This window comes from Scaptodrosophila lebanonensis, unplaced genomic scaffold, assembly GCF_003285725.1.
Source record: "Scaptodrosophila lebanonensis strain 11010-0011.00,11010-0021.00 unplaced genomic scaffold, SlebRS2 tig00000061-arrow-pilon, whole genome shotgun sequence".
NCBI lineage: Eukaryota > Metazoa > Arthropoda > Insecta > Diptera > Drosophilidae > Scaptodrosophila > Scaptodrosophila lebanonensis.
In genome coordinates, this window is record NW_022060554.1 from 6605948 (window position 1) to 6623099 (window position 17152).

At 41.3% G+C, this 17152-nt stretch overlaps 3 protein-coding genes across 4 annotated transcripts; all 3 read right to left on the reverse strand.

Annotated features, from left to right (window-relative positions):
* Window positions 1-676: 676 nt before the first annotated feature.
* On the reverse strand, window positions 677-4707 carry LOC115624526 (1,4-alpha-glucan-branching enzyme). Its single transcript, XM_030519245.1, has 4 exons — window positions 4568-4707; window positions 3437-3606; window positions 2433-3373; window positions 677-1662 (listed from the first exon to the last, which is right to left on the reverse strand). The coding sequence occupies exons 1-4, from the start codon at window positions 4657-4659 to the stop codon at window positions 796-798; spliced, it is 2070 nt and encodes a 689-aa protein (XP_030375105.1). The 5' UTR covers window positions 4660-4707; the 3' UTR covers window positions 677-795.
* A 720-nt stretch (window positions 4708-5427) lies between these two features.
* On the reverse strand, window positions 5428-7613 carry LOC115624688 (serine palmitoyltransferase 1). Its single transcript, XM_030519494.1, has 6 exons — window positions 7296-7613; window positions 6738-7234; window positions 6538-6667; window positions 6279-6476; window positions 5851-6219; window positions 5428-5796 (listed from the first exon to the last, which is right to left on the reverse strand). The coding sequence occupies exons 1-6, from the start codon at window positions 7341-7343 to the stop codon at window positions 5632-5634; spliced, it is 1407 nt and encodes a 468-aa protein (XP_030375354.1). The 5' UTR covers window positions 7344-7613; the 3' UTR covers window positions 5428-5631.
* A 992-nt stretch (window positions 7614-8605) lies between these two features.
* On the reverse strand, window positions 8606-16818 carry LOC115624530 (heterogeneous nuclear ribonucleoprotein U-like protein 1). 2 transcript variants are annotated; one of them, XM_030519252.1, is made up of 10 exons: window positions 16419-16818; window positions 15448-16191; window positions 14532-15362; window positions 13996-14474; window positions 13165-13293; window positions 11804-11975; window positions 10178-11028; window positions 9943-10117; window positions 8955-9025; window positions 8606-8886 (listed from the first exon to the last, which is right to left on the reverse strand). In XM_030519252.1, the coding sequence occupies exons 1-10, from the start codon at window positions 16567-16569 to the stop codon at window positions 8713-8715; spliced, it is 3777 nt and encodes a 1258-aa protein (XP_030375112.1). In that variant the 5' UTR covers window positions 16570-16818; the 3' UTR covers window positions 8606-8712. The 2 variants fall into 2 exon arrangements, with proteins under 2 accessions (XP_030375112.1, XP_030375113.1); XM_030519253.1 differs by lacking the exons at window positions 8606-8886; window positions 8955-9025; window positions 9943-10117; window positions 11804-11975 and having other exon boundaries at window positions 10814-11028.
* Between the last annotated feature and the right edge of the window lie 334 nt (window positions 16819-17152).

The window sequence follows — 17152 nt, forward strand, 5'->3', positions numbered from 1 at the left end:
ATAAACTCACATTTCCAGAGTCTTACAAATTGAAAAACGACAAAATAAATTTATTTCTCTACCACTACCTTTTCCATGTTGTGTTGTTTTGGGAAATATGTAGGAACATGTGTATCAAAATCGAAAGGACGTACAAAACAGTTATTGGAAGAGTACTGAAACCATTATTTTAATCAAGCCGTTCCATTTAAATTTTAAAACGAATTTCAGCGTCTACTGTTCGAGATGTTCAAAAGTTGATGTCCCAGGTGGGTTAGCAGCAGCATAACGACAAAGTATCCGCTGATAGCGACGGGTCACTTATCAAGCAAGATATTCAACCAAAAAAAGTGAGATTCCGGAAAGCAGTTGATAACATCATTATCAAGATAAAATGATTGATCTTGTAAAAATTTCGTAAATTAAATCTAAGTTTATTGTTTGTAATAATGAAAAGTGAAATAAGCGTAAATTTTTTGCGAACAATCTACGTTTATTATTGTATTATCTCTTTCCATTTTAAAATCCCTTGGAAACGTTAGTTAAATGTGTCCAGATTCTACGCTATATACATACACTCCCCACTGTGGTGTACAACCAAATCGATGGTTACCTTCCGTAACCGACAAGTATCCAAAACATCGGTATGACACATTCTTAATTTTAACAAACAAATTCAGAATCTCAAAACATGGTATATGTATATATGTATCTCAGATTATATATTTTAATATTGTTTTCTGAATCGCAACTTTAACAAGTTATGTACAATTAATTCCGAACTTTGCTTAAAAATCGTAGCCCCTTACCTATATATTAATCGCTGACCCGCGCATAGACAACGCCCGTGCGAGCTGGGGCATAGACCTCAATAAAATTCGTGCGTCCCGCATAGCCCTCGGGATTAGATGGGTGCTTGCAATTGGCATCAATGCGATTGTGTCCACCATATTGTGGATCATCAGATGAAAGCACGGCTTGGTAAGTACCCGCCCAATTGGTGCCCACACGATAACCCGTAAAACTCTGGGTGGGATGGAAATTGAAGACAAATACAAGACCAGCGCGCTCAAAGGCAATAATCTTGTCACCCTCATGCTTCCAGCTGACATAGGCAGGGCCCGAGTGCAGCCAACCAAAGCGTTCCTCCAGCATATGCATGGCGCGATCGAATTCGTTTAGATATTTGTACTTCAATAGCCCGTCGTCCACCAAATTCCACTGGCGACGCGCATAGTGATAAGAGTCGTTGTTGCCAATACGGGGAAAATCCAGCCACTCGGGATGTCCAAACTCATTTCCCATAAAGTTGAGGTAGGCCTCGCCGCCTAAAGCGTGTGTGATTAAACGTATCATCTTATGCAGTGCAAGCCCACGATCTATAATGAGCGAAGGCTCAGACACCGTGGACATGTGTGTGTACATCTCCTTATCCATTAGCCAGAAGGCTATGGTCTTGTCGCCAACCAGCGCCTGATCGTGCGACTCGGCATAAGCCACAGTGTTTTCCATCCAACGTCGATTCGTTAATGTGTGCACAATATCTCCCATATTCCACTCATCGTCCTTGTGCTCCTTCAGTAACTCAATCCACTTGTCCGGTATAGCCATACCAAGGCGATAGTCAAAACCAATACCGCCTTCGGAAACTGGCCGACAAAGTGTGGGCATACCAGAAACATCCTGCAACACGAGAAACGAGTTAATAAGTATGTCGATCAAAAATACGTGTAACTAAATACTGGGCCAACTAGTACAAAAATCAGATAATATGCCGATCAGACTATTACAGTCGACCAGCTTGGGGGTTTCGTACTGCAGTAAAATGGTTCTCTAATATCTCTAAGTAGGTAAATCAGATTTGGGATTGGGACTCTAATCATTAAAAGGGTTATTTGAAAAATACATAATTTTTTTCATTCTCGCAATGATTAATTTCGAGTTATACTTCACAACAATGAGCCAAGAAGAACTACTATAATACAGTTTTGGGCTAAAAAAAAAAAACATTCTTAAAACAATATTTTCATTTAAGAATGAAATGTGTAATTGTTGAAGGACATATGTACATATATATCTTTTGTCCTTATTCCCTATAAAAAAGGTAAAATTTCAAAAATAAAATTTTAAGAATAATCATTATTTTATGTTCTAAAATTTAGAATCTAAATCATGGTGAATATTCGTAGATAATCCTAAGGATTTTGGTATAATGTTCGGTTTCTCAATGTTACTATAAGTGAATGATTCTTTCGCTATAAAAAAAACAAAAAATCATTATTTGCGATCCCTGCATTGGACCGTTCAGTTACTAGCTGTAAAAATGATGCACATTGGTCGGCCTTAATCTTTACCTAATTCTTTTGCATGTACATTAGCTTCCAGATTGGGTTTAGTTTGATTGTAATCCTTAAAGCGGATTCAAGCGGTGATTACAGTTTTCATCAACTAACCTCTGCAATGGTAATAACTTCGGAATCTAGTTGGTGTAGCATGTGATTAGCCAAGCCTAGGTAATTGAGTGCATCCGTGTCAACATTCAGGCCAAAGTACTCATTGTAGTCGCCACTGAAGCCCTCGCCAATACCACGCGAATGATACAACATGGACGTGACGCCATCAAAGCGGTAGCCATCGAAGTTGTATTCATCGTGCCACCAGCGCAAGTTGGAAAGCAAAAATCTGAGCACCTCGTACTCAACATAGTTGAAGAGACGGCTGTCCCACAGCGAATGCTCGCCACGTGCGCCGTCATGGAAGAAGCAGCTGTTTGTGCCATCAAACTGATTCAAGCCGTCCTGCACATTCTTGCTGGCATGTGAGTGCACCACATCCAGTAGCACGTAAAGACCAGCGGCATGTGCAGCATCGATCATACGTTTCAACTGCTCAGGATTTCCGAAGCGACTGGACGCAGCATAGAAGCTGGTCACCTGATAGCCAAAGCTGGCATAATAAGCATGCTCCATTATAGCCATGACCTGTATGCAGTTGTAGCCTTGACGCTTAATGCGTGGCACGATACGCTCTGCGAACTCGTCATAGCTGCCGACACGCGGCTCCTGAGAGGCGATGCCCACATGGCACTCATATATCCGCAGTGACTTGGGACGCTTCGGACGCGCATGCTTAAACTGATAGCGTTCGGAAGCTGGTGGCTGCCAAACATATTGCTTGTAGTTGACACCCTGATTGGCTTCCTTGGGTGGCTGACGCACGTATTTGGCCCAGGGTGAGAGGCGGTCCAGCAAATGGCCAGACTGATTTCGAATTATAACTTTGATTTCGCTCAGATGCTTAATCGGTGCGGTGCCATCTTCATTAGCCGGTAGATGCAGCTCCCACTTTCCAAAGTCCAGTTTCTTGAACGGGTGCGACTCCCAATGCCAGTTGTCTGTGTAAGAATGACGCCACATGGTATAAACTTAATCTATACAGATTAGCAAAATATACTTACTAAAGTCACCCGTTAGGTAAACATCCTTTGCTCCTGGCGCCCACTCGCGTGCTATTACCGAATTATCCGGCTGAAAATGCAATCCGTAGTATTTGTAGCCCTGCGAGAAGGTCTCCATGCCGCCCTCCAACTTGTCGATTTTGCCAATCCAATCCTGAAGCACCCCATGTCTGCAAAAATCGAGATAAATAATACATGCGTAAACTACTATGACCTTGAAGACTTTAAATTGGCGGCAATATTAGAGATGAGTATGTACATCGATATTTTGTGGAATTTAAATGTTAAAATATTCAAAGAATATTATGATCAAAAACTTAATTTAATATTAATTGTAAAAAGCCCCGAACGCTATAATAGATCTAGATCTTAAGGAGCCACAGAATATACAAATGTTACAGTTTATTACAATAATTTATATCTGAAAGCCAGAATAAATTAATATTTAATAGATGACCATAATATATAAAAATGTATTTCCATATTTTTCCCATATATTTATATGATTTATTTATTAAATATATTCATCAAAAAACTATGGTTGTGTAAAACACTTTAACATTTTAAATTTCATCAATCCTTACATACATACATATGTACATACATACCTACATATGTAAATATATAAATACATACATACATGGAAATAGGTTGTTGATGTCACGACCCACGGACTAACATTTTATTGAACGGAAACTACCACTCACAATGAGAAACTTGTGCTTAAAGATTTTTTCCTTAGGCGCTCACGACCAATTATGCGCTCTTCTTTAGGTCTCGCAAATAAACATTTATACCACCGTCATCTTTGTTACCAAGCGAGGGGCAGAAATTTCATATCTGTCACATAATTTTTAAAAAGCAATCGCTAACAGATACATAAATTATAATTAGTTTTTCCGCACACCCATTTGACCTTCAATTGACTTTGTCAACTTTCGAATTGCATGTTAAACCATGCATTCGTATTAAATTGATAGGAACATGCTGCACAACTACAAGTATCAGTATGTTGATCTTTTGCTTATCAGCTACAAATGCTGTTGGAGACGGTTTGGTGGTGGTTTGGTCCATAACGAGTATAGGGCGGCGGTCCAAAAGAAAACACAATGAAAATAGTTTAAGACTCACCGGCGTCGTATTTCGCGCTCAAAGGGTTTTAGATATCCATCGGTTGCGAGTAGCTTGTCAATGTCCTTAACCTCCACCTTCATGGCATCCATTTTTAGCAGCTCTTTTAGAATTAGCTCTTGCACTTACCGCCGGCGCCGCGTGCAAGTTGACAAACAACTGTGATGCGGATGGCAGCTGCCGGCGGTTGCAGCGCCAAGAAAAGCTTTTTACAAAGCTTTTTCATCGGCGTCAGCTGTTATCGCCATTTGGCCGTTCCACGCGCATTCGCGCATATAAACAATATTGTTTTCATGTTTTTGCCGCTTCATATCATGTGCTGATAACGACGGCGCCAAAAAAAGATGAGAGGGTGAAATAAACAACAATATGAATAATTGACATTTTTGAACTGAGCATGAAGAGGGCTAATTAAGTTCTAAGTAAAGTATTATTGACTTCCTGTACCCGTCAAAACATGCACAATGGAAAATATTACGTTTAAACAAACCATGGTATTTTTATAATTGTTTAATTTCGCACACAGTACATAAATTTGTACCATTTGCTTGTTTAGAAGTTTACTTTTCTTAGTCAAAAACCAATGCAGAGCATAAATAAATCTGATGAAAGGGGCTGGTTGAAGCATATGGCCGAAAGATCGGGACAGGAGAGGGTCCTCTAAAAGCTAAACAAATTTCAGAAAATTCTAACATTATCATCGACATTAAAAAGTAAACCAGGAAAAGATACATAAACGTATGCCAATTTTATTTAATATTCTGTTAGCGAAATGGAGAAAAAACAATTCGTGCTATATTCTATCGAATTTATGAACAATCCTGCGAGGCGGTTTTAATATATTTTCAAGCTTACCAAAATTTCATGTTAATATTAACTATTAAAAGCATTATTATTGATGTGCAAAGTCGTAATAGTTTTGCTAAATCTAACTCCAAAAATACATAAATAACAATGTATGTATGTATACTGAAATGTAAGTGTAAATGTGCTTATGACTAAAAAACGCAAGTAAATTAACACAAATACAGGAATACATAGAAGAATAATATTCTCAGTTGTGCTTAAAGCACTTCATTGGACACGCTCTCAATAATGTCATAGGCTCTGACAACGTCTGCTTCGTCCAGCAAACGGCTAACAGCAATCCGTAGACTGGGACGCACAGGTTTCCGCTCAATGTTCTGCAAGTAAGCTGCCTCAACAACCGCCACGCCCCGCGAAATGCACTGCAAAGTGAACGTGTTACTTAGCTAAATCCAAATAAAAAATAACGAATCTACCTTGTCCGCTACTTCAGTAAGCAACTTGCGCTCTGCCTCGAAGTTCTCACCCAAAGACTGCGACAAATACAAATGCTTTACAGGAGACAGTTCATTTCCACGCAAAATTAATTTGGAGAAGAGCCCAAACTTCTGCTGGACCAACCGTGCTTTTTCCTGTAGCTCCGCAAATATTTTTGGTTCACGTTCAAAACGGTCCAATGCCGAAATCGCCGCCTGTGCCAACATGGGTGGTAACGATGCCGAGAATATGTAACCTAAGCCAGACAACCGCTGATGCTCGGCGATGAAATGTGAGCCAACACAAAAACCACCAATGGTGGCCATAGCGCCCTCCATGCTGGCAGATATCAGGTCGATTTCATCGAGCTGCAGATTAAAAAGATGTTTTAATCGGATAAAAAATACGGTGTTTCCTTTTAACCCACGTCCACATTGAAGTGCTCTGTGACGCCATGACCCGTTTTGCCTAAAGTGCCAAAAGATACGCTTTCATCCACAAACATGCGTAGCTTGTACTTCTTGCGCAACTCTACAAGCTCGGGCAGCGGGCATATTTCCCCGGTATTCAAATAAATACCTTCAACAACCAAAAAGCGACGAGTTTTCGCGGCTTTTTTTGGATTCTGCGACAAGATCATTTAAATAAATTTTGAACATTTGAAAAATTCTTCAGTTAAGTTGAACCTTTTGATCACGCTTTTCCTGCTCAGCCAACAAGCGTTCCAAGTCGTTGACATCATTATGTTTGAAAAACATAATAGTGCTTCGGGATGCATCCAAGCCCTTCTGTATCGCAAAGTTCACAGACTCATCGCTGCAAATATAAAAATGCAAAGCGTATCGCATTTGTTCATTCTGATAGTTGCCCATGTAAAGTAACTTACACAAAGACAATATCGCCACGCTTCGCATAGGCGGGAATGGCACTGGCCACGGTGGAGAAGCCATAAGAATACACAATGGCTTCCTCCAGTCCCATAAACTTGGCAATGCGGTCTTCCAATTCCAAATGGACATCCATTGTGCCATAGAATCCGCGTGGCCCGCAAGAGCCAACGCCGTATTTCCGTAAGCTCTTGCAGGCATCCTCCAATATTGTTTCATCCTCCAAAAGGCCCAAATAGTTGTGAGAGCCTAAGTTGAGGCAATCGTGGCCATCGACTACAATTTGCTTGCCCACCCTAGACTGGACAAGGCGCTTTCGCAGCAGCGGATGCCCTGGATCCGTCTCGGTAACCAAGGGCTCCGGCTCATATTGTTCAATCAAGTAGTCCTCCTCTTCCTTAGTATATCGACGGCGTCCGCTGCCACGCTTATGCAGCACCAGCCAAATCACGGAGAGCAGCAGCAAAGCTTCTAAAACTAATGCAAATGTGGGCGTCTGTTGAAAGACGTTAGCAGAACTAATCATTCTGATTTCCAAAGAAAACTGAAAAACTTACGTTAAGGAATATACTGCCGATTTCGTTAAACAGTTGGATGGCAACCATTTTGAAGCAGCGATTGTGAAAAATCAATTGCAATTACACCTAGGTATGTGTCATTCACCAATGTTCGCTTATCTCGCCTGGTGTATTTGTCGTTAAAACAACACACTATGTAAATACATGTGCATATGTATGTATGTATGTAATCCAAACAATAGGTCTTAAGTTGGCCGCGCTCCAGACCACACCTACTGAAATTTATACACACTGCTAGAGGAGTCTAATTTAGATTATTTATATTTTATTAGTTTAAAACAATACGCCTCAATTCCGCGTGCGCATGCCAAAGCTGTCGCACCCCACAGCTGACTAATATTCGTGCTGCCAACTCATTGAACAAGGGCCATGCTAACCTATTGAAATTGTAAACGAAAACAAACATAAAACTCAGTTGTCTGGGCCCCACTTCATACACTTACAAAAATGGTTTTAAAATTAAATTGTTGTTACCTATTACCCTTCCATCTTCTGTAACATGGTATTGTGTTGATTGTAATTGTCACAAGCAGGTAAGAGTTGAGACCGACCAGATCCGATCACTCTCGCAGCCATTAAAACTACTTAGCTCCTTGTACCGGAGGGTATTTATTTGAAATTTGATCAGCCTAAGAAATGAATGACACAACCGCATGCCAGGACCACCGCCAGCTAAACTGCATCAGCGTTTTGCTTTCTTACTTTCGTTTTGAATAAGTTATAATACAGCTCCGGTTTTCCTTTTTTGTTGGTTACAAGGGCATTTCAAAGTTAAGATTGCTCAAGTGTACCATTACCTTAGGTTACTTCTGATTTTAGGAATTTGCAGCTTTTTCTTGTCTTATATATTTTTTAGATGTCTTTTCTTTTTTGCGAAAAAAAAAACAATGTTCCGTTTTAAATGTATTTATAATGTATAGATTGATTTTTTTTTTTGTTTTGTCTTCCAGTGTACAAAAATTAAAAACAATAATCATAATATATCGTTAAAACAAATTGTACCGTCTAAATACGTAGTTTTTAAAGTGTAAATAAAGTTCGCTACGTACGCAGCCAATGACAATTAATGTTTTGCTTTTCTTTTTCATAATTCAAAATTAAAAAAGAGGCCATTTGCCAATAAAAGTTGTGAAAGTAGATGATTTGGAATTTAAAGAGAGGTCGGTGCAAGGATGAAGGTTCTGTAGACTTAAAGTGAGGTGTATATGAGAAAGAGAGTGTGTGTGTGTGTTTTTGTGTGTTGGTTGCATTTTCAGATGCGTAGACTGGCTTAACTAAACTATGTAACGTTCGGTTCGGTTTCTTTTTATTTTTATGTAGACTATTAACTACCACGTAAAATGTGTTCATTTTTGCAAAACTAAAGTTGCCAGCTTTGCAACGAAAGATAGTCTCTCTATTTTTTCTCAGCGCCGGCGTTGGACTGTGTGGAGTATGAATATTGAGACCAATAATGATTGGCGGCGCCGCCGTCGTTGTTAGCACTGACAGAGGCAGCAGCAGCTGCATTTGCACTTCCGCTGACACTGCCAGACGCGGGTGCGGCTCCTCCTGCGCCGCCTGCTTGTTGCTGAAATTTAGCGGGAAATAAGTGAAAGTTCCAACTATGTAGGCAGGAAGGATTGAGTTGTTACTTACCGGCCACCACGACATCCACTGTTGTTGCTGTTGCGGGTCAGCACCTTGCCAGGCTTGCTGGTTGCCATAGCCTATAAAAGTAGAGAGTTGTGAGATAAACATAGACCGACAACCGTATATACAAGGTGCGTTCCAAAGTAAACAGGCCTTCTTGAATCTAGCGCCCCCTGGTGGCGCTATCTATATGTCGACTGGTGCGTTAGAATCTGCTATCTTTATCGATTGTCCAGTGAGAATTTATTGCGTTTTTAAGTGTCAGTATGTTTGTGTTATCGGTGCGAAAATGAGCTTCGAATAGAGCCAACATTAAATTTTGTTTTAAAATTGGTAAAACTTTTACCGAAACGTTTCAATTGATGGAACAAGTTTATGGCGATGATTGCCTATCCAGTAGCAAACTGCTCGAGTGGTTTCAACGTTTTCAAAGTGGTCGTGAGGGACATAAATGACGATCAACATGTGGGCCAATCAAAATTCGTGATCACCGAAAATTCCATCGAAACTGTGCGTGAATTCATCTAAAATCATCCGAAATCATCATTGAAATTGATGGAAATGGAATTGAACATCTCCAAAACATCGATTTATCGCATTTTGACTGTACATTTGGGCTTACGAAAGGTGTGTGCACGGTTTGTTCCGCACAAATTGACTGACGACCAAAAATTGCTCTCATCGATCGACGCTTGTGACCGATTATTTGACCAAATATCAAATTTTAACCATTAACCACTGCATTGCATTTGCCCATGAAAGGAAAGCGTTATGCAGGCGTAGAGGCCATTCTTGCACAGCATACTGGCGGCCATACCGGCCAACGAGCTAAAACACTAGGTCGACATGCTTTTGGATCGTGCAAAAAGCTGTATTGAAGCAGAAGGAGACTATTTTGAATAAAATAAATTAATTTTGCCGAAAAAACCATTTGTTCTGTTTTTTTAAAGTCCTGTTTACTTTGGAACACACCTTGTATATTCTGAATACCTACCCTGCATCTGATTATAACCCCAGTATTGTTGTTGGCCCGCGGTCTGCTGTTGTTGTTGCTGTTGGTATTGTTGTTGCATGGGCTGTTGCTGCTGCCAAGCGCCAGTCTGATGCTGCTGCGTTTGCTGCTGCTGTTGATGCTGAGCATAGGTACTCCACTTACCGCTCAGCGAGGACTGTAGACGATTTTTTATTATTATTTTAGGGACAAACGTTTCACCCTTCGTATGACTTACCTTTCCGCCGGGCGTGCCGCTGGACTGCTTGTATTGATCGTAGCCTGCATTCATGGCCGAATTGTTGCCGTACTTGGGCAACGCTTGGGCAGCTGACCGCTCATAGCCACCGCGACTATCTTCTTTGGTGTCGCGGTGGCCAGGCCGAAAATCCCGTTGTTGATGATTGCCACCGCCGGACCGATAGTTGCTTTGGCTACTGCCGCCGCCACTACTGTTACCCCGATTGCGATCATTGTTGTTGCCCATGCGATTGCGATCATTTCCGCGATCTCGATCGCGATAATCCCGTGAGCTGCCTCCCCCGCCATAGCCGCGATCTTCGTAGCCCCGTTGGCGATTGTTTTGCATCCAATTTTGTTGTCCGCCGCCTCCATACCCACGATTGCGATTATCATAGCCACGACCGCCTGCGCCGCCACCGTAGCCGCGATCATCATAGCGTTGACGATTGTTCTGCATCCAGTTCTGTTGTCCTCCTCCTCCTCCTCCTCCACCCCCGCCTCCAGGGTATCCACGATTACGATTATCATAGCCCCGACTTCCGCCACTGGCGCCCCCGGCGCTGGAGTAACTACCACCAGTTCGTCTGGAATCGTTCCAGCGACTGTCATTTCGCTGTCCGCCATAGTCGCGACGTCTGTCATCTCCATAACGATTGCGGTTGCGATCGTCGCGTCGATAGTCCCGACCACCCCTAGAACGCTTGTCCCGCGAACGGTCGGCATCGATGGCCTTCTTCCCCTTCTCGTTATATTTCTTTACCTCGGCCTTGGCTTCGTCGCCAGTCAACTCCGTATAGATGATGTCATCAAACCAGCCAAACTCAAGCGAGGGCAGCGTGAAATTGGCTGCAAAAAGAGTGCGAGTATTTCATCAGTATGGGACTCGATTATGAAAGATACGTACTTTACATGTAATTAAGAACATTTATCGAGTAGAAGGCGTATTAAGTTATAAAGGAAAAATAAAAAAATAAAAAATGGGCCACATTTGTGACCTTTTGTGTCACAGAGTGTATACATCCAAAAAGATCCAGAAAGAATACTAACTGGACGGACATACCAGTACGAATCCCCAATTGAGCTAAAGCGGACATTTGTATACTGGGTGATTATCGGATTGTTTATTGCGTCCCAGGCTTCTCAAGTGCTACATTAACTTTTTAAAGGATAAGCATTGTTCTCATGAGACATTTTTTAACGAGAGTGGGTAGATGAGAGATATATTTTGAAAAGCTTTAATGTTCCACACATAGAATGGAAGACCAAAAAACATTAATTTTAGGATGTCACCCATATTCTTTCTTGCACATACACCCGTAAGCTCAGTTGTAGGGGAAGAGGGGACGGGTTGGATTACAATAAAAAAAATGAAAATGAAAATATTTTTAAAATAAAGAATCTTAAATATACCATACAAATGTTCACATACATAAAACGCAGCTGCTTACAAACTAAATGGGAATTTCCTAAACTACACTATATATAACACTTGTAAGTATTATTTATAAACGTTTTCGAAATTGTTTGAACACTTTTTTTTTGGTGTACTTCACTATTTTCATAAATTGGAAATTATTATTTCGCTGCTTTTTGTTGTGTGGTTTTGTTGAACAATATTTACCTCGTAAATTATTAATTGTTGATTCTTTAACTGTAAAAGCATTTCCCTTTTCCTCTTTTTCGGCGATGCGACGTTTCAATTCATCCTCGTTTGGTATGCAAACGACGGCAATGCGTTTGAAGTCGTTAAAACCTTTCATTTTACGTCGCTGGGCCGAGGCATAGGCATTGGTCTACAAAATAATGTGTGTGGTTGGTACAAGTTGTAATTGTTGTTGCAGTTTTCTGTAGCCGTCGCTTGTTGAATTGTTGGGATAAGTCGTTTGAGAAACACGTTGATGATGATTGTTGTCGTTGAAGTATTGTGGGTGCCGGTTGGTGTCGTTGGTCGCAGAATCGACGACAGACTTCACGTTGTTAACCAAACGCAATTGTTTTGGATCTCGTTGTTGACTTATAGACTAACACATACCTGTTCTGTTACTCATTATACACATTTGATTTGTATGTATATATACAGGCAACTATGCCCGGTAGTTGATTTATGTGGGCCCCACAGGCCCAAACCTTTTCAATTCTACTCTTCTTTAAAATAGTAGAACAAACAACAGTTGACTTAATAAGGTGTTTTTATAAAAGTTGATTGTTATTAAGTAAGACAGTTATGTATATAGCAGCAGTTGTGGTTGTGGCAACGCTTAGTTCTGTGTGGATATACATATATATTTATATATAGATGGCATATTAGAGATAGAAAGACTTGTATATGTAGATACTAAAATGTGATAAGTAGTAGCCGTTTGCGGTCATTGGTATTTTTGATTTGTGTGTCTACTTACAGTGGCTTCCATGCCGCACGCTCCACAAATCCATATGCCATCCATTAACATCCTTCTTTCCATCATCATCCTCCTCATGCAACCACTGCTTATTTTCTCTACAGTCAACTGTTGCACCTAAAACTTAAACTTACATCTAAACGCATATACTTACAGCCAACAAACTTAGGCAAACTAATTATCGGACCAACTTAGAGGTCTAAACATACCTGCCCTTTTAAGGTGGCGCTGCAGCAATACGCGCATACGCTTGGGTCTTTAAATGAGCAAAATATATGATTGGATTTTGCATAATATGACTTGTACAAAACAAAACAAAAATAAATGTCCACCTAAAATGCACGGTGGACAGTTTTTCATTTCTTTTTTCTCGCAAATTTTGCAACTTTCCTGACCGGTCCCATGATCTCAAAATCATGGGCGGCACATCATCAACGCATAATTCTCGCTTTTTTGTGTTCGTTCGTTATGTGTATTTTTGGGTGTTTAGGTGTGTGTGTGTTTGTGTGTTTTGCATATATATAAAAATACATATGCGTGTATGTTTGTGTGCATACTATGCACACTCAGATTTGTGCTTTACCTGATCAAGTATGAAATTACGACGACGCTTCATGGCAATGTCTTCAAGTCCGCCCAGACTATTTAAGCATATTTCATAGACCTTGTCCCAGCGACCCTTGTGCACAGTTTTGCGCGATGCTCCATCAATCTGAAAAAGTAATAGAAACAAATAAATAAAATAATGCATCAAAATAATAAATTTTTAATTGATAAGAAAGCAATATTCTGATTTGAGTTTTGTATCCGCAAAATTACGGAAATGTAACATGATTCAAAGAGCACACATATTAAAAAAAAAAATTATTTAAAAAAGAGACAAACATACATCTACAATATCTAACAGAGATTATATTTATATAACAAAACATGCATAACAATATATACTTTCTTGCGGTCAACTCAGTGAGGCAGACCCCACAAAGTATATATATTCTTGATCAGTAAGATAAGACGAGTCTACTTGGATATGAAAATGTCCGTCTGTCTGTATGAACGCAAGGATCTCAGAAAGCATTAAAGCTAGAATAACTAAATTTAGTATCCAGATAAATTCGAATAAGTCAAGTTTGTTGCCAACAGATGAAATTATATTGTTGGAACTGTTCATGTCGCATGTTGTCAACTACTCACTATGATCTGAAGTTTAATTAAGATTAACTAAAACAATTAACGTCAGTACTTGTAGCTTTCATGTTCTTCTAGGAATCTCAAAAACACTTTGAGTTTGGTTTGTGAGAAAGGGTCTCGAAACACTAACATCTCAATATATTTCTAATGTGTTGGCTTCATTCTTAGGCGAGAATAATTCGGTTCAAACATAACTAATTCTTAAACAATCACTAAAGCTTACCGTCATCTTGGCTATGATTGCATCAGGTCCTATAATTTCATAGCGTTTTTCGGCATTCTCAGCCACGTGCTTTTGTGTCCAGTGTGTTTTACCTGCGCCAGGCAGTCCCACTAACAATATGACCTCACATTCCTTGCGCGATTCGGCACGTTGTGGGCCTGCAATCAGTTGTTCAACGGGTACGAGTGCGATCAGCACATAGCCTGGCAAAAGGGCAGCGGTCTCACGAGGCAAGGGTACCACGTCCTCGTATTCATCTTCAGCTGCAACAGATGACGCAGCTTCTTTCTCAGATTCATCAGTTTTGGATCGCTTGTTGGGCGATGGACCGTCCTCTTCATCGTCATCAGCCTGTTCGACTGATTTTTCGGTTTGTTCAGCTGCCGATGGCTCGCTTGCAGCAGACTCATCCGTTCGCTTCTCGCTGTCGCCATTGATTACGCCAATAGGTTCATCGGCTGCTTTCACTTCATCTTCGGCTGTATAAGCAAATCATTCTATTAGTTTTAATTTTTATGCACTTATTCTAAACATACCATTTGTTGCATTCTGGTTTTGGTCAGGTTCCCCGGTATCCATGGCTGTTGGGGATTCTGCTTGTTGCTTCTCCGATTGTTCAGTGTTCTCAGCAACGACGGACTCTGACGCCTCTTCTACTGTTTCAGCATCGCCTTGCTCCGTTTCCGGTTTTTCTTCCTTCTCGTCCTTCTTTTCAAGCTCATCATCGTCGGCAGTGGCCTCATCTAGCACCTTCCACTTTTCACCTTCATCGTCTTCTTTCACAGACTCTTTGCGTGGCTTGCGACGCTTACGCGTTGGTCGTTCTGCATTGACCAGCAAATTTTCTCCATCCGCAAAATTAACGATGTACTCATATCCTTTGGTAACAATATGTGGAAAAAGTGCATCCTCCTCACCTAACACACTTTTGTCAAACTCGAATGCTACACCAAGATCTTCGCCATTCAGCGTATACTTTATGTGACAAGGTGTGCTATCCAAGTCCAAATAACAGCCAATCACATCGTCCAATTGATATGGTTTGCCGTATTCCGTAAACTCGCTATTACTGGCCTTCCGGCCACTCTCACAATAGCCATAGGAATGTTCTGCCTCGCCCAACAGCAGTGAGGACTTTGGCGTGGAGAAACCAACGCGAAAGCCGCGAACATGTGGCTCATCGCGAAAATGATGGGAATTCTCCGGCTGCGACTCTTCCGATAGGCGCACTTCGTAACACACTTTGCCTTCGCGGACACCGTAATTGGCGCGAGCCCCGGACCAGATCAGCGAATATATTTCCGCATTCAAGGGTTTGGCCGACGTATAGTTATTGGCATCGATCCGTAAATGCAAATCGGAATCAACTGGGAAGGAGTTAAAGAAGCATATTAGAAATATATTTGATAAGTTTATTTAATTTACAAAAAAAAAAAAGAGTTGTCCACTTACGCCAACTTAGTCCGACTTGCTTATCTGCGATTATGGGCTCGTCCTCTGGTACAGATCGCTCTTCAACCACCTTGGAGTCGCGCTTATCGCCACTCCGACGTTTTGGCGAGCGCGATCCAGTGCGGGAGCGTGTGTGACTATGCGATCGCTTGCGCCGCTCACTGGTGCTTCGGGAGTCATCGTGCGGCTTGTCCGTCTTATCTGTTTTATCTTTCTCCTGCTCCTGGTCATGAGTGGAAGTCGCGGCAGTATCGCCATCCTGGTCGATCCCCTTCTCAAAATTATCTTCTTGATCCACATCCATCTTCTGACCATTTTCCACGGTAACTTCGGTTGCCCGTTGATCCTGTTCCCCAGATTCTTTGTATGGTTCGCCCGTCTCAGCATCTTCAGAAGATTCATGGGACTCAGTATGAACATTTTGCTCGCCTGCTGTGTTGTGTTGGAATCTTATGTCCTCATCATTATCCTGCTCATGTTCTGATTGTGGCCCAGCTTCAGCTGCCTGATCAGTTTCGCTCGCTTTCACTGCTTCCTGTTCATTCTCATAGTCATCGGCCTCAGCATGCGTTTCCACAGCTTCTTCCGCCTCGGAATCATCCACGATCTCTGTTGGCTGCTCTTCCTCCGCCAATGTTTCGAGCTCAGGTTCAGTGGCAACAGGCGCAGCTGCAACCGGCGAAGGTGATCGTGACATTGAACGTGTTCGACGTTGCCGTCTGCTCGGTGTGACTGGCGTACCGTCTGCCGCAACGGTAAAATAAAAGATTGTGTAAAATGACGTGTTCGTTAAGTGGTCAAGATGTTTGGTTATATAAGACAAATTTACAACACACAAAACGCGACGCGCTGTTGAGCCGCGTTACACACACACACGCGAGCACATTACCCGCGCAGAAAAAAGCGTATGTGCATACACAAAACACATTCACACATACATACAAACACGATGCATACACACACAAACTTACCTCCATCGCCGCCGCCGGCACCAGAACCTTCGACATGAGCTCGCAAACGCTCTACGAGAACGGCTTTTACACCTTTGGTGTCTAGACCACGCGCTTGCAGTTCGTTACGCAGGTCAACTACCTTCATCTTTTCCAGCTTCGCCAAATCCATTTTTATGTTTTAATTTTGGTTGGCGGTAGCAGCGCGTCACGCACAAAATACACACACACACGCGTGCACCGAGACACTGGTGTGGAAAAAGTTAGAACGCACAGGGGAAACGCTAAAGCGCGTGCTTTGGACGCGTTAATAATGTGTATTTAATTGTTAGTGGCGTTAATGCCTTTACTATGCATGCAAATTCAATTTGTTTTCGCGAAAAATTCACTTTTTCGGCCACAAACACGATTCGCGAATGTACAGAGCGCGTTGATGTGAAGTTGGCTGCGATTCGTAATGGTGGTGTAAAATATGCATCGATATATCGAAAGCATCGTTGTATACTTGAAATATCGATATTCGTTTTTGTAGCACTATTATCATATCTATACATGTTGGTAACATATATAAGTCATTGAGTCTTCAGATATACCAATTTCAACTGTGGTCTTTGAACGTAACATCGGTTCAGGTCAAAATTAATCTTGATTGTAACTTTTGCTTATATCGATATATTTGCTTTTTATTTTAGCGTCATACATGTACTTCAACAGATGGCGCATATGTAAAATACTTAAATGCGACCTTAGACAAG